At 55.3% G+C, this 27,570-nt stretch overlaps 1 protein-coding gene across 1 annotated transcript in view; it reads left to right on the forward strand.

Moving 5' to 3' along the window:
• Positions 1–3,882: 3,882 nt before the first annotated feature.
• Positions 3,883–27,570, forward strand: part of PDGFRB (platelet derived growth factor receptor beta) — a 33,525-nt gene continuing 9,837 nt past the window's right edge. Inside the window, exons 1-16 of the mRNA XM_082063289.1 lie at positions 3,883–4,600; positions 17,755–17,832; positions 19,388–19,684; positions 20,069–20,338; positions 20,624–20,751; positions 21,094–21,268; positions 21,848–22,040; positions 22,254–22,369; positions 22,908–23,034; positions 23,196–23,407; positions 24,166–24,260; positions 24,578–24,710; positions 25,133–25,237; positions 25,347–25,457; positions 25,824–25,977; positions 27,351–27,517. Of these exons, the coding sequence (XP_081919415.1) occupies positions 17,784–17,832; positions 19,388–19,684; positions 20,069–20,338; positions 20,624–20,751; positions 21,094–21,268; positions 21,848–22,040; positions 22,254–22,369; positions 22,908–23,034; positions 23,196–23,407; positions 24,166–24,260; positions 24,578–24,710; positions 25,133–25,237; positions 25,347–25,457; positions 25,824–25,977; positions 27,351–27,517 (2,332 nt within the window). The 5' untranslated portion in view covers positions 3,883–4,600; positions 17,755–17,783. The remainder of the gene's footprint in view (positions 4,601–17,754; positions 17,833–19,387; positions 19,685–20,068; positions 20,339–20,623; positions 20,752–21,093; positions 21,269–21,847; positions 22,041–22,253; positions 22,370–22,907; positions 23,035–23,195; positions 23,408–24,165; positions 24,261–24,577; positions 24,711–25,132; positions 25,238–25,346; positions 25,458–25,823; positions 25,978–27,350; positions 27,518–27,570) is intronic.

A 27,570-nucleotide genomic window follows, 5' to 3' on the forward strand; every position in this document is an offset into this window, starting at 1 on the left:
ATGATAGGACTATCCTCAAGAGGGCACTGGGGAGAGGGGTACACACTGGCATCTCTTGTTGCCTTCCAGCGCCTGGGGGGCCCCTGCTCTCACTGGTTTGGTGATGCAATTCCCCCTGCACCGAGCTGGGTGCTCACCATGCAGCCGATAGGCGCTGAGCACATCTTGCCCAACCCAGCCTGCGACAAGAGACATGGGGTCCCGAAGGTGGCTGGGGCCTGGCGGGAGCATCCTGGCCATGCTTCACTCCTTCACCACATTTCAGGCACTGCGTAAGCAGAGGGTTAACAGTTCCCACATTAAGTGACTGCAGATGTGTGGGAAAGTCTGGGGCGACCGGACGGCATCGCTATTAGTATTCACCCAGGAGCCTGTCGCTGCCTCCCAGGGCTCTGTGGAGCACATTTAATACCGAGGCTAGTTGTGGGGGTTAGGAAGAGTGTGTAGGATGGGGACAGAAAGGTCCCAGTGCGAGGAGAGGCAGCGGGCTAGCGTCTTCTGCCGCTGGCTAGTGTCCCCTCCAAGTGCCCGAACCCGGGGGATGTAGGGGACAGGCCAGCATCTGTTGAGACGCAGCACTGTATGGCATATGGCTCAGTGCTACCTCCCGACACCACTGTTGCTGTGTGGTGTCCATGACCAGCGTTCACGGTGCTGCAGGATGCCCTGTGGTCTGGGATGCTCCCCAGCGCGTTGTGCTCAGCCGTATGGTCATTGGAAGGATCCCAGGACTTTCTGTCTCCCCTTCCTCTCTGGACGCTGTTGTCACCCACCACCACCCTGGCAAAGCAGGACCATGTAGTGTAGGGTGGTGGTTCCTCCAGAGGCTGGGACAGAGCTTTGGAAAGGGCTGGATGAAGCCTCCAGGCAGCTCTCCCCCAGGCCCAAGAGCTAGATCCAGCCAGGAGCAAGTGCTGGAAGCTGTCACACCGGATGGGTTGCCCAAATGTGGTGCTGTGCTCCCCAGCACCCATCGCTCCTCTCTTGTGGTCTGCAGCTCAATATCACACCAGAGCAATGCTGAAATTCCTGGGCTGACTTGGAGGCAATCAAGGCTTGGAGGACCTGAAGCCAGAGGTGAATCTGGCCCTTGTTAAACCTTCAGAGAAGTAGGAAAGGCGGACGTCTGCTTCTTCTTCCTACCTGCCTCTCACCTGCCAACACACAGGACCTATCACTGACTCCAGCACGGCCATTCCCACCATCGCCTTGGGTCAATCTGGCTTGGGCATCTCTTCTCCGCAGTGGGCACAGGATATGGATTTTCCCCATAGCTGAGCTCTGCCTGGTGTGGGGCAATAGGTCAGAGAGCTGCTTTGATCCATGTGACACCAGAGCAGTCCTAATACCTTGGAGTGTTCCTACGTCAGTGGCTGCTGTCCCCACCAGAGACGCTGCATGACCTCAAGCTCCCGCTAGCACTTAGGGATGATTATTGAGGCTGGAAATCTCAGCTCAGAGCAGCTCTGACAGCCCACACTGCAGCTGTCCCAGCCCTAGGGGAATCACTAAGTCCTGCAAGTACCACGACTGGGAGTGTAGGCACCAAAAATAGAGGTGAGCAATGAAAGGGGGATGAGGCAGAAGTAGCTGAGCTGCTCCCCTAAACCCACACACTTGCACAAGCGAGTCCCTCTGGCTTTGGCGCTTCCTCTGAACTGGCCTTTCCCAGGAGCTGCCGTGACCCTGACGTGCTGTTCCAAAACAAAGTGCAGAGCCCTGGGTGCTCCCTGGGGACGTACAGCACAGGCTGCCATGTGCTTGCAGGGATGCTGTGGGCTCTCCAGGGCTGTCCCAGCATCCCAAAACAACGAGCTCTGGTCTTTGCAGACTTCTCCTGGGAGAGGGTTATGTTTGCGCAGGTTGTCCCTGCTCCCAGCCCAGGAGTGGGCATAGGGGTCATCTGTCTGGAGGAGAGAGAGGGAGTGGAATATGTCCCACCTCAGGATCAGGATGCTCTGCCCTCCAGCATGGTCTGTGCTACATTATCCACCCCTTGCTCATCCTAGGATGCCTGGACATGGGCTCCCAGTCAATCCCCCTCTAAGAGCCTGTTTGAAGGGTTTGGCGTGCAGTACAGACACAGACATTCTAGGGCTGAACACTGGGTGTCCTGGGTCTTGGGAAAGCATCAGCTCCTGGTAGCCTGTCCCTGGAGCGAGGGTCGCAGCAGGATTGCACCAGAGGGTTTCTCCCTCTCCCGCTCTGTCGCAAGCAGCAATGCTGTCCTGGAGGGGGAACACTGCTGGGAAATAGCTCTGCCAAGCAATTCCCAGCAGCCCACGTGTCTCCGTGGAGGGATCCGTCAAACATGTCTTTATCCCTTGAGAAAAGTGTCAGGAGGGGCCATGTGCACAGCACGTCCCCTCTGCCGCCTGCCCCCCATATGAGCCACTCTCACGCTTGCCTACTTCTCTTCTGCACGACAGACTGTCTTGGCTCTGGGCGGGTTGCTGGAGCCCCCTTTTACTTGGCTGTCCCCCCATCTGGAGTCAGTGATCCCATCCAGCCTGGCACAGCGGAGCAGCGGGGTGTCAGAGCTTCACCCCACCACACAGCCTGGAGCAACAGCCCCTCCAGCTCTGGGAGGCCATTTCTCCATCACCGTTCCTCTCCTGGTCCCCGTCTCCTCCCAGACCCAGCCAGGCCCCATGTCCCCTGCCCTGCCCGGGCCGTACCTGCCCAGCTGCCTGACCCCGTCGGGCACGGAGTTGACCCAGGAGGACCCTCATGCAAAATGCCATTTGTTGCATGCAGATAACCAGGGATGCTGCAGCCCGGCTCTCCTTGCCCTCCATGGCTGCACAGAATAAAGACTTTCCCCTTTGGTTTTTCATCAGTGCAAAGAAAACGCCAAGATAATGGGTGATAAGCAGCAATCTCCTGGGTTTATCCAGCCAGGAATCATTAGCTGTGCCCATTGCGCAGGTGTTCGTTAGGGAGGCAGGAGGGAATGAGTCTGCCTTGCAAACAAGCCAGGAACACAGATTTCAGCAGTGTTGTCTTTATGGGAAGGACTTTTTCATTCTTGGAAAAGAAAAAAAAAAAAAGAGAGAAAGGTATCTTTCCAGGAGAGTCATTTTTCAGGATAGCCAGTGCTTTTTTGCACTTTTTCTTGTTTGGATCAGACAAAAGGACATCCCCAAGATGTAAATGGTGGCAAGAACTGATGAGTGAAAAGACAGTTTTGGTCCAAAGATCTTCTGCACCTTGTTATAATGCCGAAACTAATTGCAAATAAATTCCCTGTTGGCCAAATGATAATGTTTTTCCTATTGACAGAATCTCAGAGAATTTATTTGAACCCATCAGGGTATGGGGAGGATTTAAAGCAGGTTCATTAGTCAACTCCCACCCCCCCGGGAAGGAGGGGTGCAGGACATCTGAGATGATGCCCTGGTTGAGGTGCAAACAGGAGCTCCTGACACCTCTCCCTGTCCTGTGCCCCTTGGCAGCTCAACCGGCCCCGAGTCCCCAACCAAACCCACCTTCTGCCACAGCATCCCAGTCACACAAGACCTTTTGTTCCCCTTTCCAAAAAGTAAAAAACAGGGCTGGGAGGGCACATTGGCGGTCCCCAAGTGGCCGCGGGCGGCCGGGGGTCAGTGGGGTGGGAGGCACGGAGCCGGCACGGCACGGCCCGGGGAGGCGTCCGGGGGGAATACGCAGAGTCGGCTCAGCACAGGCCTTCTTTAATAAAAACATGAGTCAGCTGCTGGCGTGGGCAGTGGATTTTCTAAACATCCCCTCATATCCTGAGAAAGGGAGCAAAAGAAAAAAAAAAAAAAAAGAAAGAAAACGGGAGGGGGTGCTTAAGGGAGGGGAAAAAAAAAAAAAAAAGAAAACAGGGAAAAGGGCCAGAATTGAAAGCAGACACAGGGAGAGAGCAGCGCTTTCCCTCCGGTTTAAGGAGGCGAGAGCCGGTCCGGTCCGGGCTCCTTTTGTTTCCCGTTTGCCGGGCCCTCGCCGCTCCCCGTCGGCAGCCGGCGGCAAAACTCCCCTCTCCTTGCAGACACTTGGGCTTCTCCTACTTTTATTTTTTAATTTTTACTTTTTTCCCCATCGCGCTTGTCTGCCGGGCTTTAACCACAAGTTTTGCTCTGCAAAGGGTCTCTGCCGAGGGTGGAGGGAGGAAGTCGGAGGGACTCCGCTCCTCATTGGCGAGGCCAACTCCCCCCTTCTCCTCCTCCCGAGGTCTCTTTTATTTATACACGCACACACACGCGTGCACATCCCTGTGCCCGGGGCGGCCGGACCCCCTCCCAGGTGGGCTGGGGGCTGCCCAGGGCGCTGCTGAGATGCACTAGAGGAGCAGAGCAAGGGCTTGGCTGCAGCCCAGCCCTGGCACAGCCTCGTCTCGCCTTTTTATTTGACTTTACTTTTTTTTTTTTTCCCCCCTCCTCCCCCCCACTTCATTTCTTCCCTTCCCTCTCTTTCTCCTTTAAGTGGAAAAGCCTTGCCAACTGGGGAGGGCTGGGAGGGCAGGGAGAGCCTCGGCAGGCAGCAGATAGCGTGTGGAGGAAGAGACGAAGGAATTTTGTGTCGCCAGCGCCTGTGGGACTTGCGGCACCAGCAGTCACCTGGTGGGACCCTGCCCAAGGTAAGCCTTCGAGTCGCCACCCGGGTGCTGGCTCATCCTCCCGCTCTGCTCCAGCCAGGAAACCTCGCACTGGAGGTGATGCAGGACCCCAAGGACCCTCTCCTTGAGCCGGCCCTGTTGCTCTGGAAGGGACTTTGCCCCCTTTCAAGGGTCTGGCACCCCGAAACACCCCTGTAAGCCGTGGGGAGGTGGTGTTTGGGGGAGAGTGGCTGAGCTCTGCAGCGTCCTGCAGGAAAAGCTGTCCCAGCCAAGGGGACGCTGTGGCTGTAGGGCAGGCAGAGGGACCCCCCTGCAGAGGAAATGGGACCCAGGTAATTTCTGCTTTTTCCTGGGGAGCTCTCAGTCCCACCTTGGGTTGGGGGTTTACCCCAGCTCTCCCAGCCCAGCGGCTGCTGGAAGCATGTGGTGTGTTTGGGGAAGGGGCTGCTCACCCCCCACAGCAAGACATCTTTTAGAGATGTGTGCACTGCTGCAGAGCAGTGTTACTGTATTGCCAGACCGTCTGAACACATCCATGGTCATCCCTAAACACAGGGTGCTCCTAAGACCGCGTCCCTCAGGTTTCTGCTCTTGGTGGGACTCCTGTCCCCGTGGGCCAGGCCAGCGTGTTGAGAGATGTCTGCAAGCCCTGCTCAGCGGGTACTGGAGAGGGAAGAGCCTGGCAAAACCCTTCTAGGCACGGATGTGGGCAACCTCTCTGCTGTCCTAGGCTGGAGCTGGTCTGAAGCGAAGCTGTGCTACCTCAGGTAGCCCTGACAGCCTGAGGACAGGGGGCTGCATGGCCTGTGGGGCTTTGGTGTTCACACTGGGGCCATTGTGGGCTCAGAGCATCCAGCTCCTGCACTCACCTGCCAACAGGGAGACTTCCAAAGCAGGGCTTGTGGTGGAGGGTGATGTTGTGCTGCTCCCTCCATCCCTGCCCCAGAACACTTGAGCCTTCTGCTAAAGCGGTGTGCAAATAGCTATAAGTAGTTGGTTTGACATGCAACTCTGTTTGCAGGGTCTTTCCAGTCCCAAATATTTTCAGAGGGTATCACATTGATGACAAAGACCAGCAATGTTGAGTCCCAAAGTCTCCCAGGGGCCACTGAGAGGTTGGTTGAAGGGTCATTTCTCCCTCAACTTGCTGCAGGGAGAAGATGTCTATTCACCTCATGTTCTTAGGAAAGGGACACGTTTCGTTCAGGCAGCCAGAGCTGGTGGCAAAGACATGGCTCATCCTGGCAGAGGGCACATGCCAAGCTGGCTCAGCAGGGGAGCTGCCAGGTACCCATCCCAGTTGCACCCAGCCCTGGGCATGGTCTGACATGAGGTTTGAAGTCACTCCTTGACATTGCTGTCACACAGGCTCAGGTGTGCTGTGGCCCTGGTGGCAGTTCTCATCCCTGGACAGTGTTCATGTGTCCAGAAAACAACCTCAATTCAGTTGGTCCATCAAGAGGGATTACTGTTTTGGAGAAGCATCAAGTCACAGTGAACCATTTGCATAAATGCATGTGTGCATGCAATGCATGTAACTCTGCAGCCAGGGAAAAGTCAGCCACAGCTTGTTGTCCGAAGTCCTGGGCATTTCTTGTAGGGTCTGGTGGGGCTCTGGCACATGTATGAAACTCCAGGCTGGTACCACGCTGGGTGGGCAGCTGGTGTGCAGGCAGATCAGAGCGTGGGAGGATCCCAGAGGAGTCCAGCGTCAACCAGGCAACAGCGAGCTGTGACGGCATGCTGCCTTTGGGAAGGAAATATTAAAGCGCTGTGCATCATCTTGGGAGCTGACAGCCCAGCAGCTTGTATGGTGGGAAAGGACCTGGGGGCTACAGTGGACACAAAGCAGATTGCGGAGTGGTGCAGGCAGACCTGCAACATGGGACATGTGGGAAGCAGGCTGAGCACATGGGTGGGGGGAACGGGTCCTCCCCAGCGAGCAATGCCAAGCCCTTCAGCAAGGATGTGCCCAGAGTGGAAAGACGTGGGGTGAGCATGGTGGGTGATGAGAAGCTCAGAATAGTCTGTGAAGGATTGGGAGAGGGGTTAATGGGGCTGGTTGGGCGCTGGGGGAAGGTAGCACAGTCTTCACGCACAGGAAAGGTCACTGCAAAGAAAAAAGTTAGCTTTTAGGGAAGACATCTGTAAGTTTAAAGACATGAGGCTGGGTGCCTTCAGCCCTAAAGGTTTCAAAGGACACATCAGGAAAACCTCTGGCTGAGGAGATGTGGACACTGCAGCAGGGCAATGACCCCATGATCTCTTTCAGCCTCATTTTTGATAGGTCTGTGACAGGATTTCCAACATGTTCAGAACAGAACTGTCAGGAAGAGGAGAGCACTGAGCCCTTCATCAGCACTAGGGAAAGATTAAATTGTCTTAGCGAGCACCAGGGGAAAGCTGAGATTAGGAAATGCTCTCTAACCATAAGTGCGATGCCATGCAAGAAAAAAACATGGCATCACCCAAGTGACAGACAGGTGTCTGGAGGGTCAGGGCAGAGACCCCTGCACCTGACTCCATGCTGGGGCCAGATGGTCCCCAAAAATCCCTCTGGCCCTGGTATCTGATGCCATGCTGAAGCAGGATGGGATTGCAATGATCTTCATAGGGTCTGTCTCTGGCAAGGCATCTTCCGGGGATGCAGCAGCAAGGGGCAGGGAGCAGAGGGGCTGCGCAGTGGCCAGATCCCATGGGAGCGCAGCCACCAGGGCTGACAGCGAGGGCTGCCTTTGGCCCAGAGCTGGGGGCTGCTGGGGACCATGGGGGCTCGGTGCTGGCTGGATGCATCCTATCGCTGCGAGGGACGATCCGGGCCCAACACTTCATGGGGTTTGTTTGTTTGTACTTTAACCAAGGGAAAGAAATCCCCTGGAGAGGAGCTGCAAGGGGAGGGTATAGACTGGGTATTGTTTCCTGAGAGGCTGGAGTGGCTCCAGGAGGCTCCTTCCGTTCCACCAGGCAAATTGGACATAACAAGGCTTGTTTTAGGGGTGGCTGTTTCCCCTCCTCCTCTCTCCGGTTGCCTAATTAGGTTCCCCGAGCCAAGCACACCTCTGCCCTGCTCCGCTCCCACCGAGATGCCTGTTCCTGGAAATGCAATGCTTTCCCAGCACCACAGGGGACACGGGACAGACCCAGCCGGACAGGGACATGTGCCGGGGATGCACAGAGGTGTGCTGGAACACGGTCATGCACTGAGCAAGGTGGTCCCACAGGTCTGACGCCCACCCAGTCTGGTAGCAGGAGACATAGAGTGATGTGCTGCCCCTCACACCCTGGTTTTCCATCATCCCTGGGCGCACACTTGGGACACAGGCTGGGACATGGCCTTATCTGTGTTCGTACCCTCCTTCTGCAACCACCACCCTGCAGTGCCAGGTGTGGAGAGCCGGTGCAGGGAGAAGGCAGCTCACAAAATCCCCCACGGAAAGGTTGCTGCCAGGAAAGCCAGGCTGGTGTGGTACGAGTTCTGCATGTCCTGCACCGTGGAGAACTCGTCCCCTCCAGGACATGTCTGTGGGGACATCTGCTCATCATTCCAGGTCTCTGCTGACACCCACCCTACGCTCCTCCCTGGGCTCAGCGAGAGCTGATGTGTGATGGGGCTCGCAGGAGGATTTGGGGTGCAGAAGCAGGGGAGGGTTGGAGAATGCAGGGTTGTAACCAGGGCCCTGCACTGGCTGTCAAACCACAGGCTGTAAACTAGGAAACAGATGGGGTAGGATGTACCTTCTTCCTGTTATGGAAGGGGACTTCTCAGCACATCCCAATGGGCAGCACCAGGGCTGCTCGGAGAGATGTGGCTCCCAAAGCAAGGAAGAGACGAGCAGGTGACAGGCAAACCTGCCCCTTGGTGTGAGGCCCCATCCTGCCAGTCTCTCTGCCTTCTCCCTTCTGGCTCCTCTACCATGCACAAGAGTCTGTGACTGAAATCTTAATGCTACCGAGACACAGTAATTGGCACCAATTAAATTGCTACATTCATGTTTGAATTGCTTTAACTGGCGAGACACACTGTCTTATTTATACAAAAAAATATGTTTGCTTGTGGGTTTGTCTGAACCAGGGCCAGCAGAAAACACACCATTTCGAGCCTCGCTCTCTGAAAGCACATTCTCTGCTCGCAAACTGGAAGTCACCTCGGTTTCAGCTTTTGCCGAGCAAACAGTGGCAGAACAGAAACCCCGCTTTCCTTGGGGCCGAGTGCTGCCGGCATCGCCAGAGGGATCCCCTCCTGTATCCCTGCAGGCAGCTGCCAAGTTTCCCTTTCCAGCCTGGGAGAATATGGTCTGATTCAACGAGGTGAATTCCTGGCAGGACTCGGTGCCCATTTTAAACCCACACTCTGGAGGGGCAAGGGGTGCTGGCAGCTGCCAGCCCTGGCATTGGTTCCTGCCTTGGCTTCTCCTCTGGAGGATCCATGGGGTTTTGGGGGCAGGGGCTGTTTGCAGAGCCTGGAAGCAGAGGGGAGCTGATTTTTGCTCCATGACTGCAGGGAGAGGAGCCACCAGAGGTTATACAGGACCCTATGTGCAGGATGGTGACCACGGCTTGTGCTCCTTCAGCAGAACACGTGGGAAGAGATCATCCAAGAGGGAGGCATCCCTCATGCAACCTGTGGGATGTGCTTGGCTTTCTGTACCTTCCCACTCCAGAAAGCTCTATCGCTGCCCCCAGGACCTGTTATAAGGAGATGAGGGCCAGAGCCCCATCAGTGTGTGCCTGCTGGCTGGGGTCTGACCTAGTGGGCAGGCACAGGGTGAGGGTGGCTGTCCCCAGCGCTGCGGTTTGGCTGTCTCGGCAGTGCTGACACTGGGTTCCACCACCCCGGTCTTCTCGCCCCACAGTTGGGCTTATGGAGGAGGTGGCAGGATCAGCCCCTGGCACCAAGAGCTGCACCAGCAGCTGCCTTTTGCTCCCTCTTAGGAACTCAGAAGTAGCGGGGCCAAATCAAACACAACCCCTCTGAAAACAGCCTCTTCCCTTTGCACCCCAGCACTGCCTGGCCCCCTTCTCTCCCACTCTGGCCATGGTGCCAGGCTCCTCTCCAGGTCCCACAGACAGGCAAAGGGTGCCCTGACCGCAGAGCTGGTGAGTGCCTAATCCCAGCCACGAGAGCCTAAAACCCCAGAACAAAGCAATTAATCTCGGATGCTTTGCAGGCAGCCGAGAAGAGAAGAGCCAACGCATTCAAGCAGATTGTCTCCTCCTTCTCAGAAGATCTATGTCTCACAGAAATTTTCAGAGGAGGATCAGGTTGCTTATCCTTTGCTTGGATGTGGGGCTGGTAAGACCACAACACTGAATGCTCCTGGGGCTTTGCAAAGCCTCTATATCCTACTAGGGCTCAGGAGCACTCTTTTTCTCCTCCTGCCTTTACCACCCTGCCCTTGCAGCTGATGATTGATGGTTAATTAGAGCCAGCTGGGATGTTTGGCTCTCGCCCCACCCTAGATCCACCCTCAAATAGTGGCCACAAGCAGGTGGTGGAGATGGTAACGTGCTAGGAAATGCTTTTATTGTCATGTATACTTTAGTAGCGTGCTTCTATTGAGTTGTTGTGAGAAGGCAGATGTGGTTTTCTGGCAGCTGTGGCACAAGAGTGATGAAAGCCCTGGGGGTGCCAGGACATGGAAGGAGCCGCCAGGATAATGCCTGACCCTTGGTCCCACCCTGCTTCCCTTTCCACTCTGCTGGCAGTGGGGAAAGCAGTGGGTGAGCATATGGACTCTGCTCAGAGAGGTAAGCCCTACCCAGGCCCATGTCTTGGCAAACTGGGACCCCTGAATCTGCCAGTTTGGGGGTGCAGGGGCCAGAGAGGTCTTTAAGTCCCTGCTGTCCCCTAGCCCTGAGGCTTTGCTGTTTGGTTGGAGGGGCCAGTGGTGAAGCAATCAGGGAGCTGTGTGGGTCCTGGCCTGTGGTTTGGGTGTCCTGCAGCCGTGTTCATTACTTGTGTTGCTTGTGTGCTTGAGAAGCAGCATGGTGTGCTGGGGCAATGGAGAAGATGGGGACAGTCATGGTCAGTCCCAGCTGGGCTCTGTTGTGTCCTTTAGAGCATCCTGCTGGAGAAGGGCACTGGGAAAGGCTGAAATGCTCCCTAGGGGCACATTTGTGCCTCCCCTGGGGGTCATTACCCCAAGGCTGAACAGAGCTCTGCTCCCCATACCCTTGGTGAACACCCCCCAGTCACACACAACACCAGACGTCAGGGCCATGCTCCAAAACACCAGCCAGCCCCCAGCACCACCATGGGCCAGCCCCAGCATCACCATGGCCCTGACCCCCACCCACTGCCCTGGGAAGCCCAAGGGGAGTGGGGTTTGGCCAGGGTGTGCAGCAAGGGACAGCGAGGCACCACATCAGCATTCCCGGCACGGGGCAGCCATTCCTCCCAACGCCCCCATCCCTCCTTCCTCAGCCCCGGGTGAGCTCTGGTCTTCGCCCGGGGTTTTCCCACAGCCTGGGCCAAGCTCGCGGCTCGGGGGAGCAGCTACTGCCGGCGCTGGGGCTCAGCCTTTCCTCTGACAGCGGAAGCGGGGGAGCATGCGCAGCCGAAAGGGCCACGAATACCAACACTATGGGCTGGGGGATTATTTATAACGCTGGCAACTCTCCAAACAGATGTTTCATTTTATTTTGAACTTGCACTAAATAGGTCACTCGTTTCTTCTGTCTCCCATGGGCTTAACAGAGGGAGAAAGCGGGGCGGATAAGGGGTGAGAGAGCAGGGCTCGCCGTGGTCCCACGTCCCCCCGTGAGAGCTCCTCGCAGCGATACTTTGCGGAGAGCCCATGGCTGGACATGTGCTGGATCATGTGCATGGATGCTGAGGTCCCTCTGTGCTCAGAGAGGGAGGGTGTCTGCAGCCGAAATGGGGCTGTGTGGGGCTTGCCTCCCCACCCCATTCCTTGCATGGCTGACCCCAGAGCTGCTGAATCACACTCCTGGGGCTCCATGTGGACTTGTCATCCTTCCCAGCAGCCTTCCCCCCTGCTCTGGAGTCACGATCTTCATTTTTGGCTTTCTGGCAGATGCCTTCAGAGCTGATGACAACCTGTGGCAGACTGGGCTGGAGGAGGCTGGCTGTGCCAGCTTGTGTCCTGCCATCTGCTGCAGGACCAGAATCACCACAAACACCTTCTTCAGGTGACACCAAAGCTGGGGACCAGGGTCTGTGGTTCTGGACAGGGGTTCTGGTCACACCAGCCCTGCTGTCTGCAGCAGAAGCAGACAGGAGAGCCATCCTCCTGTAAGGGCATGGTGGCTCTGAACTCATACTGCCCCAGAGGTGGCATCTACCCCTGCTTTGACCATCTAGAGAGCTTGATCCATAGCAGGGATCAGTGGTTGTGGCTTTAATAATGTATTTGCAGATCAATGAGCTCTGGCAAAACTGCTCAGGGGCCTTAGGTGTTTGCAATGCTGCCTGGTGCGACTGAAAGAAACCCCCAAACCCAAGCACGTTGCAAACAGGCACCCAGGGCTCTCGGCATCCCTTGGCCTCACCAGTGCCTGGGTAAAGCCTCAGGACCTCTCAGCCCTGCCAGGAATGGTCTGTGGGACCCCAGGGACTCCCCAGCCCCTCTGCTCCTCAGCCTGGTTTCAGATTTCCTACCTCTGCGTTTTATCAGCAGCTGTTTATGGGCCTTGGGAAGACAGGCTCCCCATGTGTGTGCCCTGCCTAATTCTAGCCATGTGCTGGGAAAAAGAAAAAGGGCTCTGTGATGATCATCTGGTCTGTGAGTAAACTCGGTGTCATGGGAGCCGAGGGACCCCAGAGGAGAGATGTTGCAACTCCGGACAGCTCCAGCCAAGAGAGGGAGAAAAAAAAAGCACAGTTTTATTTAGATTAAAGGGTGGGAAAGAAGCAGTTGCAGAGGCCAGGGGGAGGGTGGCAGAGGAAAACAGGACAAGCCAAGGAGTTTCACTGCAGGACAGGCAGGGCTTGGATTTCAGGGGTCACCAGCCTTTGCCTGGGGAACTCTTTGCCTTCAAAAGGGGGGGGGTGGTGCCCCCCCAGCCAGGAGAAGCCCTCACTCCCTGGCTGCAAGTGGCATAGATCATGGGATCTATACGGGCTTATTTTGTTGCATACGGGCACCCATGATCTCACTTTAATGACTCAGATGTGCTTAGACAAAAAAGAAATAAAATATATTGTACTTCCCGCTAATTTGCACCAGATGTCCCTGGCCTGCTTGGCAGGATAGCGGGGCCGGCAAGCGTTGTGGGAGCGCGTGGAAGCACAGCCCCAGCAAGACAAGGGGTTCAAAATAGGAAGGCAGAGGAAGAGAAAGGACCAGTGGTTGTGTGAGAGGTCTGGCTTTGCTTCTCCGCTCCTTCCTTTGCCACAGTCATGCTGCCACCAGCCAAGATGCCCTTATGGGCTGGAATGGCAGCCATCACCTCTGCCCAGCATTGCCAGAGCGGAGAGGCTCGGGCAAGGGGAACATGGCCAGGGGACAAGAGCAATGCTGGGCAACAGATGCAGGAATTGCCCCTGGAAATGCAAAGGGGATTTGCTGAGAGGGGACTGTGCACACTGATTGCCAGCAGACAGCACATCCCCTTGCTGGTGATCGATGGTCTGTAGGGGCCAGAGCTCCTTCCAAGGTGGCTATCAGGGCAGCCATGTGCATCAGGCTTGTTCCCAGCTCCCACAGCTCTGGGGGTGCTTGCGAGATGCCTATGCTGGTTCTCCACAGGGCATTAATGGTTGCGGAGGAGAGGTGAGAAATGTGGTCTAGGTGTGCTCGGGAAGAGGGCAGTGGATCAGGAGGGTCTCCTTGGCGTGAGTACCTGTCTGCATAGATCTCCCTCAGTTTAAGGCATCTGCAGGGCTGGAAATGGCCCTGTCCCACATGATCTGTGTTTGGAGATGGGCTGCCATGCCTGCTGGGATGCTCTGCCAGGAGCACTGCACCATACACACGCTGGGAGCAAACACAGAGGGAAGTGGGCTCAGAGGTCTGGCAGGGCATGATGAGCAAAGTCAAAGGAAATTCTTGCCTTGTTACCCGGGAATAGTCAAGATTGAGCCCACACAACATATTTTGGGCATTAGCAAAGGCGTGTTTGGCATACAAGCATCCTTAAGCAAGAGATCGGTCTGGAGTGGGGGAATGGTAATGAATCAATAACGTTTGGTGATGCTTGAGCTCCTGAGCAAGGTGCTATGAGGTGGAAGGAATGGCAGAGATGGCTGAAGGAGTACTCCTCCAGAAATAAAGCTGGGCCCATCCCCAGCAGAGGCTGGATACAGCTCTTCCTCATGTCCAAAGCGCTGGGTGTAACCCTGCTCCAGCCACAGAAATTCCCATCCAAGTTCATCAGTCACAGAGGCATCAGCCGCCGGCTGTGGCTCGCAGCAGCGAGTGGGGGAGTGAAGAGGAGGTGGAGGAGAAAGCTCAGCTGTCATCAGGCTTGGGATGCAGGAGAAATGGGAGCGGGCTGCTCTGGAGAAGCTGCGAAGTCATGAGACAAGGAAGCATGAGACTTGAATCCTGGTCCTGGTGCAGCTGTGGTCCTGCTGCATGGCCTTGGCTGTGGTGTTGACCTCTGTGGTCTGGCTCTCTCACCTGTGTCCCATCTATAAAAGGTTCCATGGTCTGTTGTAGCCTGGGATGCCCTCTGCACAGTGCCGCTGCTGCTCAGGGATGGCAGGGAGGGCCTTATTTATCCCATCACCCCATGCAACACACAGGAATAGCATGAAGCTAGAGATGCTTAAACAGGCTTTCAGTGGGTACCCTGCCAGCCCCCATGGTGCCTGGCTATGGGATGCTTTCCTTTCAGCAGAGAGCTGGGGAACCCAGCATCCCTAGAGCTGGGACAGCTCTCCCTCATCTTGCCTGCAAGCCTTCCATGCAGCTCTTGGCACATGCAGGAGAAGCGGCTGCCGGGCGCAATCCTGCAGCAAGGCATGCATCCAGCCCGCCAGGCTGATGTGATTACAGAGGAGAGATAAGGACAGACAATGTGGCTGTGTCATGGGGCAGGGACAGTACCCTGTATCTGTGTCTCATCTGGACTCAAAACCCTCCCAGGTTTTCAGTGTCCTGCTCCCAGCCTAACCGGGCGGCAGTGCAAAGGCAACCAGAGACACAGCAAGCAGGCTGGGGGGACCCGTCCTCCCCCCGGCACTCAGCAAAGCCCCAGTGTGGCCCCATGGACCTGTGTCCCCAAGGAGAGTACAGCCACCACACAGGCATGTGGGGCTGAGCGTGGGGCTGCATCACCCAGCCAGCCCAGCCTCCCTGCAAGCCAGCTGACCTCTTGTCTCCTCTCCCAGCCAAATTCCTCTTTTAGAATAATAAACAGTGCAGCTCAAGAGAAAAGCTCCCTGCCAGGCCAGGGATAGCTGGCCCTTGCATTGCGGTGCTGGAGAGGGGCAGAGAGAAAGTCTGTACCCGTGCGGGTGGGGAGGAGAGGATAGTGGGGGATGTAACACAGCGATGGGGAGCTGGGACTTCACCTTGGTGGCTGCAGGGTGGGAGGCTGCTGCAAAGCTGCAGGGCTGAGCAAAGGGCACGGGATGTGGCATTGCTGCAGGACCTCCCTGGCCTCCAGGTGTGTGCCAGGATGGGTGGAGGCAAATGGTCCCTTGAAGATGCACAGGTCCTGGCCCTCGGGAGTGATGTGGGAGTCTGAGGGGTCCAAGGCACCTTGCTGACACACAGGGCTGGGAGGAGACAGTCCGAAGCAGCTGGGCATTGCATAGGTGCTTGTGTTTGAGTCCCTGGCTGGGATAATGTCTGGGTGCCTGGTTTTGGATCACTGAGTGGGGCTGCACCCACCTCAGCTCCTCCTTGTCTGGCACTCCTAGAGTGCGTCTTATTGCTCTTGCTGAGAACAAAAGCTGCGATTGAGGAGGGAAACAACAAGTGCTCTCAAGGCTGGTGGTGATCTGGGTGCAGTTGCATCCCTTGTGAAATGCCTGTGTGCACCCACATGTCCAAGCACATGTGTCCCTGTGGCAGGGAGAGAAAGGTTTGTCATTCTGCTAGCTAGGCTCTGTGTGCATCCTGCAGGACAGGCAAAGCTCAGCATCTCGAGCGTGCCTCTCGCCCTGACCAGAGCAGACAAACAAGGGAGAGGTCAGCACTCTCTGTGAGATGTTGCCACCCTCCCACTCTGCTTGGGAAGCATCTCTGAGAGAAATGCCTTTCTGCAAAACCAGCAGCTTTATTAAAACCAGCTCTGAACACGGGGGAGGCATCAGGCGGAGGCTGCAGGGCTCTCATTTCTTGCTGAAGGAACACCCGTGCCAGCCCAGCACCACCATGCACCTGCATCCAGCTCCCTGGCAAAGCTGTGGTTTGCCCCATCGGTGATTCCGCGGAGATCACTGGTGGAGTGAGGGACCTCTTTGCGTGGGTGGAGGAAGCCAAAATCTCACCTGCAGCAGGACTAACAGTGACAGCCGTGAATCTGGGCAGGCAGCTCAAAGCTGGGCATGAGCTTGGGAAAATCTTGGGTGCTGGCAGGCAGAGATCTGAGGCGGGTGGGAGGGCAGGCGAATACAGCTTGTGTATGCAGGCAGGGAGGGGTGAAGAGAGAGGATCCCACTTGTCCTTGCAACCTTGAACATTGAATAATGGATGAATCACACACCTCTGTAAAGGAGAACTGGGAAACAAAGCTAATTGTTCTCATGGCAGTGCCTTGGGGGGCAGCGAGATTAGGTTGTCTGTCCTCTCTCCTGCAGGCTGGTGCTCTGAGGGAGGGAGCAGCGAGGTCACATTCATTTACAGCCTGAATTTCACCTCTGTCCTTTCATCCTACCCACCCCCAGCTCTGCCCCAGAAGGGCTCTCATCCCCTCTGGCAAATGCAGAAAAGAGAAGGAGTCACAGAGAGGTTTTCTGGAGCGGGGAGAGGGAAGCTGCTGAATAAGCTGGAGACCTGGAAGGGTTTGCTGGGAGATCAGACTTTTGTTGAGCCAAAGCAAGAGAATAATAAAAACATCTGACAAACGCACGTCATTTAAAAACCATTTCCTCCTTCACATCAAGCAAACCAGGAGGCCACTCCGGGGCCAAGAAGCAGCAGAGCCGCTCAGTAAGAGACGGTGCCTGAGGCTGGGTCAGTGAGCCCAGGTTGCCACTAGCCATCCTCAGCACCGGGCCAGCATCACAGGGGCTTTTCCTTGGGGTCTTCTATGGGAATAGGTCCAAAACGCCTCTTGTGCTGGGAGAGAGGAGGTGGCCCAGAGCAGGACGGGAGCTTGGCCCCGGATTGCAGCCTGTCTGAGCCGTGAAGTTCAGCTTCACTCAGGAGCATCCCCAGGTTCAGTGCTACTGAACTGTTTTCCCCTCAACTCTGTCCGGGCAGAGAGGAAGCCTTTTCCCCTTACTCTTCCCTTTCTTAGTGTCTTCATTTTGCTTTTCCAATATACTTATCCCCATACCTGCAGGCGCTAATGGGGGAGTTACCTGTCACCCCATTACACAGGGGACAGACCCCACTGCTCTTAGGGACCTCTGGCCTCGAGTCTTTTGAGCTGCCAGTTTGCACCAGAGAGGGCTGAAAATGGTCTGTGGAAAAGACTTCTTGAAAGGGCTGAAAGTGAAAAGATTTATTGAGAGAAGTTGATAAAAAGGAATTTTTAATGAAAAAACTCTGCTAAATATTTCCTTAAAGTATATATACTTAAAAGTTAAATACAAGAAACTCATTTTTTTTTGGAGGTTTCTTTGGGCTTGTTTGATTTCATTGGAAGGAGCAGAAAATGTGGGAGGACTGGAGGGGGATCTGTTTTCTAGCAAATTTCATCTCACTTGGACTGAGGGAAGCGAAAAACAAGAAAAAAAGAAAAAAAGGCAGGCAGTGGGACAGAGAGTGGGAGAAAGGGAGGGCTCTGCAGCGAGGGGAGCGGCATTTCCAGCAGAGATGAGCGAGAGCTGACACAACTCCTGGATCCTCCAGCAAAATCCCTGTTTACCGGTGGGAGATGCTTTAGAAACAGCTCCTCCTGCAGATCCAGCTCGGTGGGGAACCAACCACCCTCCTGGGAGGGAAAAGCTGAAAACTGGAAAGAGATGGGAAGTTTCTGAGGTGGAGAAGTGAGTCTGGGGCTCAGCTGGGGGCTTAGGGACCCCCTTGCCCAGGGTGGATGTGGGAGCCCTCTCTGCCGGCAGTGCTGTGCTCATTCTGGTTTGCTCTTGGCAGGATCTGGCCATCCAGCTGTGAAGCCCACCATGCTGCTCGCCTCTCTGAAAGCATCTCTCCAGCTCCTTGTCCTCACCGGTGAGTGCTGCGGGTGGGGAGGTGTGTGCAGGATTGGGCCCAGGGTGGGAACGCTGCCCCAGGATGCTCATCCCAGGGCCAGGGGGAGGGAAGGGGTGATGGTGTGGGGAGGCACAGGGGTACACAGCACACTCCAGGAGCATCCACCCCTCCTAATGACTCAGGTCCCTCAGCTTATGCTGACCCAATCCTACGGCAGGGTGGATGTAAAGTCCCTGCCTGCTTCATGCAATGCACAGCTGGGTGGCAGGAGGGGACCTTTGCAGAGGGGACACTGCTAGGTGTGCTCACCCCTCAGCAGACACCCGAGAACCCACATTAGCTGGACATTACAGACACCCCCACAGCGGGAGGGATTTGGTCAGACTCCATATATACAATAAACCCCCCACAAGAAGGCAACAGGGCACCTAACTGCATCTGGGCTGTTCACGGCATTGCTGTGAGTCCTTGGGGGCTGTGCCCAACTATGTTGCCCACCCATGGGGACACCGTGTGGGGAAGCACATGACTCAGTGTCACTGGGATATCTGGGCAAAGGATGAAGCCAGGAGGCTGGGAGAGACATGGGGAGCCGTTCAGGAAGACCTTGTCTGCTCTATTGCTTCCGCAGGATTTCCTGCAGGGTTTTACTTTCATTCCTTTTTCAATTTGTGGTAAACTGACATTGTTTCAGCTTTGTCTGTGTCCTATCTGACACTGTCCCTGTGGAGAGGAGAAACTTCTTTCCCTTGAGGTGCCAGAGCCGTGGAACAGGCTGCCCAGAGAGGTTGTGGAGTCTCCTCTGGAGACATTCAAAACCTGCCTGGACACATTCCTGTGTGATCTGCCCTGGTGAACCTGCTTTAGCAGGTGGGTTAGACCAGATGATCTCCAGAGGTCCTTTCCAACCCCAACCATTCTGTCATTCTGTGAGAGGCAGCCAACAGAGCAGGGAACTGCCTCATCTCCTCCTCTCCCCTGTACCCCCTAAATGGGGGCCTTTCTCAGCCTTTGAAGGTGCAAACACATGCAGGAGGACCAGGTCACCCCCATTTCCAGCCTTGTCCTGACCAAGGATGCCCCTTGAGCTGGCACAACAGTATCATGGCACGTCTGCCCCCAGCACAGCTCTGTTCACACCCACTGTTTCAGAGCCGCCCTCTTGCTCCTCAGCACCTGATGACACTGGGCAGCACTGGGTGGCACTGGGGGTGCACTCACCTTGCAGAAAGGTTGGATGGGGCAGACATATTGAAAGCATGAAACTGGGATTTCTCCACTCAGCATTTCCACAGACAGACAGGGCAACATGGAATGTTGCTAAACCTGTGATGTCTGTGTCTTGGGACTTATAATGGATGAACCCCCAAGGCCTGGGTTGACAGGACATTTCCAAGGAGAGCATGTTTTTGTCGGGGGTAGCTGCACCAAGGAGGACAAATCCAGGGAAGTTATTTTTCAGCGTAAAGCCTGACACTACAGACCACATACATCAGCATGAGGTTGTGATCCAGCATGCTTCTCCTTGGATTTCAGAGGAATCCAACTTGGTCTCATCTCACTCCTCTCCCAGGTCTGCTGGAGGTAACATCAAGCGGCAGCGGGCTGCACATCGAACCCGGAGATGCTGAGCTCGTCCTTGGGCTCCACAGCACCTTCTCCCTCTTTTGCTATGGGGATGGTGCCCTGGCCTGGGAACGGGAGGGTCAGCCCCTCGCTGCCTTGCTGGAGCACAGGGACGGCATCTTCATCAGCAACCTCACCCTCAGGAACGTGACGGGCCGTCACACCGGGGAGTACGTGTGCACCTACAGCCCTGACCAGGCTCCAGAGCCAGCAGAGAGGAAAACCATCTACATCTATGTTCCAGGTAGGGAACAGCATGACCTTGTCTCTGCATTTCCATGGGGTTTAGCAACTGAGAGGAAGAGGGCTTTGAATAATCATTCTGTCTACAAGCACCAGGCCTCCCAAAATCCTTCCTGCCGTGGCAGGAGAGCCCTCATTGCAGATGATCTGGCCATGGCATGTCTCTGGTATGCCAGGTCACGGGAGAGGCCTGTGTGTGGTGTGTTGGGACAAGTGGTGGGGGAGGCAATGGTGTCAGGCAGCAGCATTTGGGTCTCTCTTACCCTCCCAGGAGAACTTTGGCAAGTCCACAACACAGCAGCCCTCCTTTGCCATGGGGAGTAAGGGAAGAAGCATTCCAGCATCTCAGAAGCTTTCTGAAACCACTGTTCCTTCTCTCCCACAGATCCCTCCCTAGTCTTCCTCCCCACAATCACCTCTGAAGAGCTCTTCATCTTCATCACGGGCTACACAGAGGCTGTCATCCCATGCCGCGTGACCAACCCGCAGATGCAGGTGACCCTCTATGAGAAAAAGGTGGAGAATCCCATCCCAGCTGCTTATGACCCACAACAGGGATTCAAAGGCTTCTTTGAGGACAAGACCTATTTCTGCCGAACAATTGTGGATGACCAGGAGGTGGATTCAGACACCTTCTATGTTTACAGGATCCAGGGTGAGCTGCCATTGTCTTAACATACCTCTGCCCCTGCTGTGGCTGCTCCTTCAGCCCAGTGGCAGGGGACAGCAAAGCTCTCCCCCTGTCTCCTTAGCAATACTCCTGAACAACCTGGAGCTGGATTTAGCCCTGTCTCCATTAGAGAATGGGTTCTGACAAAGTGCCAGCTCCATCTCTCAGGGATGAGACTTTCCAGAGGACCAGTTCACTCAGGATAAACAGAGTGGGTGCCCACTCATCCCTTCCCTCATTATTCATTCCTTTCTTTCGCCTTTCCCACAGTCTCATCTGTGAACGTCTCCATCAGTGCAGTGCAGACCATAGTGCGGCAGGGAGAAAATGTGACCCTGATGTGCACAGTGAGCGGAAATGAGCTGGTCAACTTCAACTGGGACTATCCCCGCAAACAAGTGAGTGCTCCAGCCCCATGGGCTCCGCTCAGCAGGTCCAGCCTTCGCCCAAATGTCCCATGGCAACCACTCATCAAAATCCTAAGTAAAGCTTCATAGGAAGCTACGCCCCAGGGCAGAAGCTATGGGATGCTGCTACACAGGGAGACTTTATGGGAGATCATTGGATCAGGGCTGTCTGTCTCACTGGCCTCTGATCGGTGCATGTTCCCTGTTCCTGTTGCATCCAGACTGAGGTCCTCTACCCTCTCCTCCTCCCTCCCTGTGAGCCCGGCTCTGTAGCTCCAATGGCAGAACATGCTCTTGACTTCTCAGACTGTATCTCCTGTCCCTGTTGTGCAGGCAGGGAAGCCTGTGGAGCCGGTGACCGACTTCCTGCCCGGATCCACCCACGAGATCCGCTCCATCCTCATCATCCAGAATGCAGAACTGGAAGACAGTGGGACCTATGTCTGCAATGTCTCTGAGGGCTACCACGAGAAAACGGACCGGAAAGACATCACGGTCCACGTGATCGGTATGTTGCTGCCCACACACCCAATGCCAGCAAACCACATGGGTGTCCAGGCAGGCTGCCCAAGGGTGGCACCCTCTTTTCTCCATAACACCTCCAGCTGTCTCCCCTCCACCCTAAGTAACCATGGCAAAAAAACAACCCTCAGCCCATGTCACTCCAGCCCACTTCCTGGCTGCAAAACATCCCAAATCTCCCACCATTGCATTTGTGACACCTTGAGACACTTGAGGGTATGGATAAGAGCTCTTCTGCATGGTGCAGTGCCAGGGTGATGTGAGGTCACACTGTCAGCTCCCATCTGCATCTGTCTTTTCATGTAATTTGAGGGAACCTGCCCCATCTCCACGGGATAACAGCCTTTTCCCGCATGCTGCCTGCCTCATGAGCTGCTCCACTCCAGTGTGGCTCTGCACCCACACTCCCCTCAGACAAGAGCCCAAAGCCCTGAGAGGTGGATCTGGAGCTGCCCCACCACTTCTGGCTATTCAGAGTGTTTTGTTCCAGATCTATGTTTGCCCAAAGAGCTGGAGATGGGCTTGTTTGTCTCTCTAAACCCCTATCCCTCCTGCTCCCTCTCAGAGCGTGGCTTTGTGCACTTCCACACCCGCCTGCCCAGCACGGTGTATGCTGAGGTCCACAAGAGCCGCACCATCCAGGTGGAGGTGGAGGCCTACCCACAACCCAGCATCGTCTGGCTGAAGAACAACAAGACATTGACCATGGAGAGCAACAGCGAGTTCACCATCACCAGCAGGAACCTGTCAGAAACCAGGTGAGGGCCCATCATTCTTCACCAGGGTGCAGGGAAGGGTTAATTCACAAAGCAGCCTCCAAATTCCTGGTTGGACATGGTTTGTGGTTGAATGCTTTTCTGTGAGTGGATTTTGAACCTGCTCCAGATGGGTGAGGAGCTGGTTGTCTCAGAGCATTGTCAGTCCCCAGGTACTTTCCCACACCCATCACTCTGGGACTGTGTCTCCTCCAGGTACCAGACGGCTCTGGTCCTGGTGCGGGTGAAGCAGGAAGAAGGAGGATTTTACACCATCCGGGCTTCCAATGAGGATGATGAGCAGGAACTGTCCTTCCATCTGCAGATAAATGGTGAGTATGGACATTGCAAGCATGGGGCTGAGGAGTGTGGGGACAGTCTCAGGGGATGGCTCCAGCCTTTGCTGCAGGACCCTTGGGCTGAAGACCTCACTCTTCTGACTGCCACAGAGTTGTTTTGGACAGAGGAAGAATATTAAAGCCAGAAACATGCTAACTTGAAATATGTCACAGTTGGTCTCAAAGCAAAGGTAACAGGGAGGAAGTGCAGACATCAGAAGCCTGGCCTTCATGCCCTGACCCAAGGTAGTAGATGTAGGTTCAGGTGGGCAGCTCTGGTGTCCATGGGTCTCCCCTGTGCTCACTTCCGCTCTCCTAGCAAGCTACGTGAGGGCACGTCTCCTCCATGACCCCCTCAAACCTTTCTCTTTTTGCTGTTAGGTTTCAAAAATGAAACATGATTGCTGTGATGAGTCCTACCTCACCATCCCCTCACACCCAAGCCATGTGAGGGGTAAAGGGGAATCATGTTTCCCTTCCATCCTGCAGTCAAAGTGCAGGATGAATTCTCACCAGTGTCTCTTGGTTTCAGTGCCAGCCAAAGTGATAGATCTCAAGGAGAACAGCAGTGCCAGCAGCGGGGAGCAGACTGTAACATGCTCTGCCGAAGGGATGCCCCAGCCAGAGATCAGCTGGTCTACTTGCAGCGACATCAAATGGTACGTGGAGGGATGGAGCCCATAGGAACAGCTGGGCTCTCACATTTTTTAGAATAATAGGCTGTTATTTTATTGTATTCTGCTGGGCCACATGTCCAGGCATACCATGGTAGTGCGTGGTCCCAGCTGCTTCTCAGGTGCCTTTATCCTCCCCTGGCCAGGTGCAGCACCAAGGGGCAGCCCACCCGGCTGCTGGGGAACGAGTCTGCGGAGATCGGTCTGCAGACTAACGCCACGTACCATGTGGAGCTGCAGGTGTACCGGGTGAACAGCACCCTGCAGCTGCACAGGGTGGATGAGCCCCTGCTCCTGAGATGCACCGTGCAAAACTTACTGGGTGCCAGCTCCCAGGACATCACTCTGGTCCCACACGGTGAGTGCTGTGGGAGGTGTTTGAGCTGGTGGTGGGGAGATAGGCTTTTCTCTCCCTGCTTCCAGTCTGGAGGTGCTAGGAACCAGGACTGTCCTCTGATGTCTGCAGTTGTCAGAGCAGGAAGCCTGGTTATTTGTGCCTGACATGAAGCCCACTTTGAGCTGAGAAGGAAAGGATCCTCCAGAAGGAGTCTGGAGCCCATGTGTCCCCTGGCCATGGACATCTTCTCACCAGTGGTGGGGTGGCAAGATGGGAAGATGAGAGTGCCTGAGCAGGTCCCCAGTGTCTTGTTGTTAGTATGTGGGTCACTAGATGGTGCCACGGACTTGAACGTCCATGCGCTGAACATCCTATATATGACGAAGAATGGTCTATGCCCAGGCCCAGAGCTGCCAGCTCTCCCACAAGCAAACTCATCCCTCTGGCTCTTTACACCTTCCCATGGTCAAACCTCTCCCAAGGCAACAAGCCCTTCAGCAGGCTGTAACAACCCATCACCCCAACAACCCTGGGCTGATAGTCCTGCAAGTGCCAGCAGGTCTGCCCAGAAGGAGAGGACAGGGACTACCCCTAGCCAGAGAAGGGCTCAGGGTCAATGTCTGGGGGTAAAGTGTGTAGCAGGATTGGGGAATGGTAGCTAGAGGAGGAAAGGAGAAGGGTGCAGGGCTCCCTCTGTGCTGCTGACCCCTCCTTTCCCCGGGGTACCTGGGCCAAGCAGGGTTGGAAGAATGTCATTGCTATCCCTGTTATCATTGTAGCCTTGCCGTTCAAAGTGGTCATCATCTCTGTCATCCTGGCTTTGCTGGTCCTCACCGTCATCTCTCTCATCATCCTGATCGTCCTGTGGCAGAAGGTAAAAGAGGAGACTGTTCCCAGGCTTGCACAGTGGTACCTGCATGTCAGAGTGGCTGGAAAAAGCAAAGCTGTGAGCTGCTGCTGGCATAAGCCTAATAATGTCCCATCCATGCCAGGCACCATGGCCCTCCATCGGCCCCTGCATCCCCCCAGTCTGTAGGCTAGACTGGGAATGAGACAGTGGCTGCAGGGACAAAAGTTTCCCTGACAAAGCCCATCCACATCCCCCACGCCCCCACGCCCATCCACATCCCCCACATCCTCCCTGACCCTCAGTCTCTCAGATCTCTCTTTCCCCTTTGCTCCCCTTTCCAGAAACCTCGTTATGAAATCCGCTGGAAGGTGATCGAGTCAGTCAGCTCTGATGGGCACGAGTACATCTACGTGGATCCCATGCAGCTCCCTTACGACTCCAGCTGGGAGGTGCCCAGGGACAAGCTGGTGTTAGGTAAAGCCTGTGCAGGTCTCACCGACGGACCCTCTAGGGTCCTGGCTGCTGGGGGTGATAGGTTTGGGATCTCCAAAAGAGACAACCCAGAAAAGGCACAAAGATCCTTGAAGATACGATGTGGTCCTGGGAGAGGGGGACCATTTGGGACCATGATGGAAAGCTAGCTGCCCCCTTTGGCATGAAGCACTGGGTTATTCCTGGTTATCCTTTCATGTGGCTGGCAGCTCCTTCCCTTCCCAGCCAGATGGAAAGCAGCCCCAACCCCAGATATCACAGTTCACAACCACCTCCATGACCACTGGTATGGCTGTAGTGAGGCTGGTGTGGTTTCAGACAGGAGACTTGTCTTCTCCAAGATCATCTCCTCACCTCTCCTCAAGGACCATCACCGACTTTGTCTCTTCACTGTTTCTTTGCAGGACGCACTCTTGGCTCCGGTGCCTTTGGACGCGTGGTGGAGGCAACAGCCCATGGCTTGAGCCATTCACAGGCCACCATGAAAGTGGCAGTCAAAATGCTCAAGTGTGAGTTGCCCTCACATTATCCCTTTCCCCCATCCCAAAGCCACAAGGCTGAGCAGTGCCCACGCACTCCTTTCCTCCCCCTGTCACTCACACGGGCTCTCTCCAACAGCCACTGCCCGCAGCAGCGAGAAGCAAGCCCTCATGTCCGAGCTGAAGATCATGAGCCACTTGGGACCTCACCTCAACATCGTCAACTTGCTGGGGGCCTGCACTAAAGGAGGTAGCTGAGCCCTGTGTGCCTTGTCTCATCCCTCTGCTGTCCTGGGTTGTGCTGAGGAGGAGAACTGTCCTCAGAATAATTCCTGTTTTCTGATGCGAAGCGATTCACCCTCCCCCTAGGGAAGATTCTTGGGGCTATAAATCCTTTCTTTACAACCTGATTGAAACTGAGAAGACATGTTTCTGTTAACCCCCACCTCCCTCCACAAACACAAATTTTGAATTCCAAAATCAGTTGGTACCAGAAAAGGCAGCTTTTCCCTCTGGCTGTGCCTAGACATCCTGCAACCTGGTTAATGACACTGTGGGATGAAATTCATTGCTCTGGGGAGTGGGCAGGGCTGACACAGGTGCTCTCTCCTACCAGGGCCCATCTATATCATCACTGAGTACTGCCGCTATGGGGACCTGGTGGACTACCTGCACCGCAACAAGCACACCTTCCTGCAGTCCTATGGGGAGAAGGCACGGCGAGAGGCAGAGCTGTACGGGAACACCCCTAAGGAGGACCATGTGCAGAGGTACCTGGAAAGCAGCACTCTCCTCCTTCCTGGTACCTACCCCATCCTGGCCTCCGTCAATGAGGGGGGCTGGTGCTGCCAGGAAGGGTACCCACCTTTCCTCCAGACCCGTAAAACTAATGCTGGCCCAGAACTGGGACACAGCTGGATGCTCTGTTGCTTTGTGAGACCAATCTATGTGCCAACCAGCCATCTCCAAACAGCTCCTGGCAGATGTGGAGTTAGCAGAGGCAATCTGTGTGTCCTGGAGGCTGAGTTTGCTAGCACACATGCTGGCAGCTCCATGCCAGTTGGGAATATTTCCTGGCATCGTTAACTTTACTGCTATAACTATAGATATGCATGGAGTACAGAGGCAAAGGGTTTCCCAGCATGTCTTAATCCTTGGGGACCTCAGCTCTGCATTTTCAGGGTAGGTCGTGTGCTACTGTGCATAAGGGAGAAGAGCTAGAAGGAATGTGGTTGCACAAGAGGTGCTACAAGGGAACAGTCCTTCATCCAGTTGCCAGCTGTAAGGGATGCAGGCACATCAGCGCAGAGAAATAGTCCCATGGGAAGTTAGAAAGCAGCATTTCCTTCCAGCACACCAAACAATAGTAAAATAGAAGAGTGTTAGGACATCGGAACAGCTGGCCCCTGCATTTCTGCTTGAATGCAGCTGAGATCCTCCTAAGCACTAAGTGCAGCCTCCCAAGCCCATGGGAATGTGGCCCATTCCTCTGGCCATGCAGCAGGTTTCCCTTGCCCAGCACTGGCACATGGAAACCCTCAAGATGCTGCTTCCCAGATGCAGTTGTTGATCACTCAAGGAAGAGATGCTCAAGGGTGCAGGTGTTTGCTGATCCAAAATGAGAAGGTTTGTTGTGGACAGAGGGTCATGTCCTGCCTGCTCAGTTCATCCTTCTCTAGGCCAGTCCTGTCCAGCCTGGGAACACGCACAGCCAAGGTGGAGGGTTTTGCGTGCCTGGATCTCATGCTCTCCTGTCCTGTGGGCACCTGTGGAGCTGGCATGGCCCTGGCCCTGCTTCCTGCCCTCCCCAGGGCTGAGCTCCTGTGCTGAGCCAAGCCTGTGCTCTGCCAGGCAAGGTGAGCATGAGAAGCTTCAGCCTGTGGGCCAGGAGACATGGAGACCCTCAGGGGACCATGGCAGGGCTGTTTAAAGCTAGCACTGAGGACACCAGAGCTCTCAGGTAGTGGAAGGAGGTCTCCACTGCTATTTGCACTTCATTGGCCACCCTGCATGATGCAGGGCTTCTTTCCCTGCTGTGTGGGGCTGAGGGTTCAGGTATTGCCCTCCTGCAAATCGTCGTCCTCATCCCCTGTTTCTTCTCCTCTCCCCTGGATCTGAACAGCCTCTTTGCTTTCCCCGACAGTCATCTCTCCGTATCTGTTGAGAGCGATGGGGGCTACATGGACATGAGCAAGGATGACTCGCTGGATTATGTGCCCATGTCTGACATGAAGGGTGAAATTAAGTATGCTGACATTGAGTCCTCTAACTACGGCACCCCATATGAGTTGGACAGCTATTCCCCGTCAGGTAACAGCTCAGCCACAGTGGGAGGGAGAGGTGCTTGCACTTTGGGCACTGGA

Source organism: Streptopelia decaocto (genome assembly GCF_964273445.1).
Source record: "Streptopelia decaocto genome assembly, chromosome: 12".
Lineage (NCBI taxonomy): Eukaryota > Metazoa > Chordata > Aves > Columbiformes > Columbidae > Streptopelia > Streptopelia decaocto.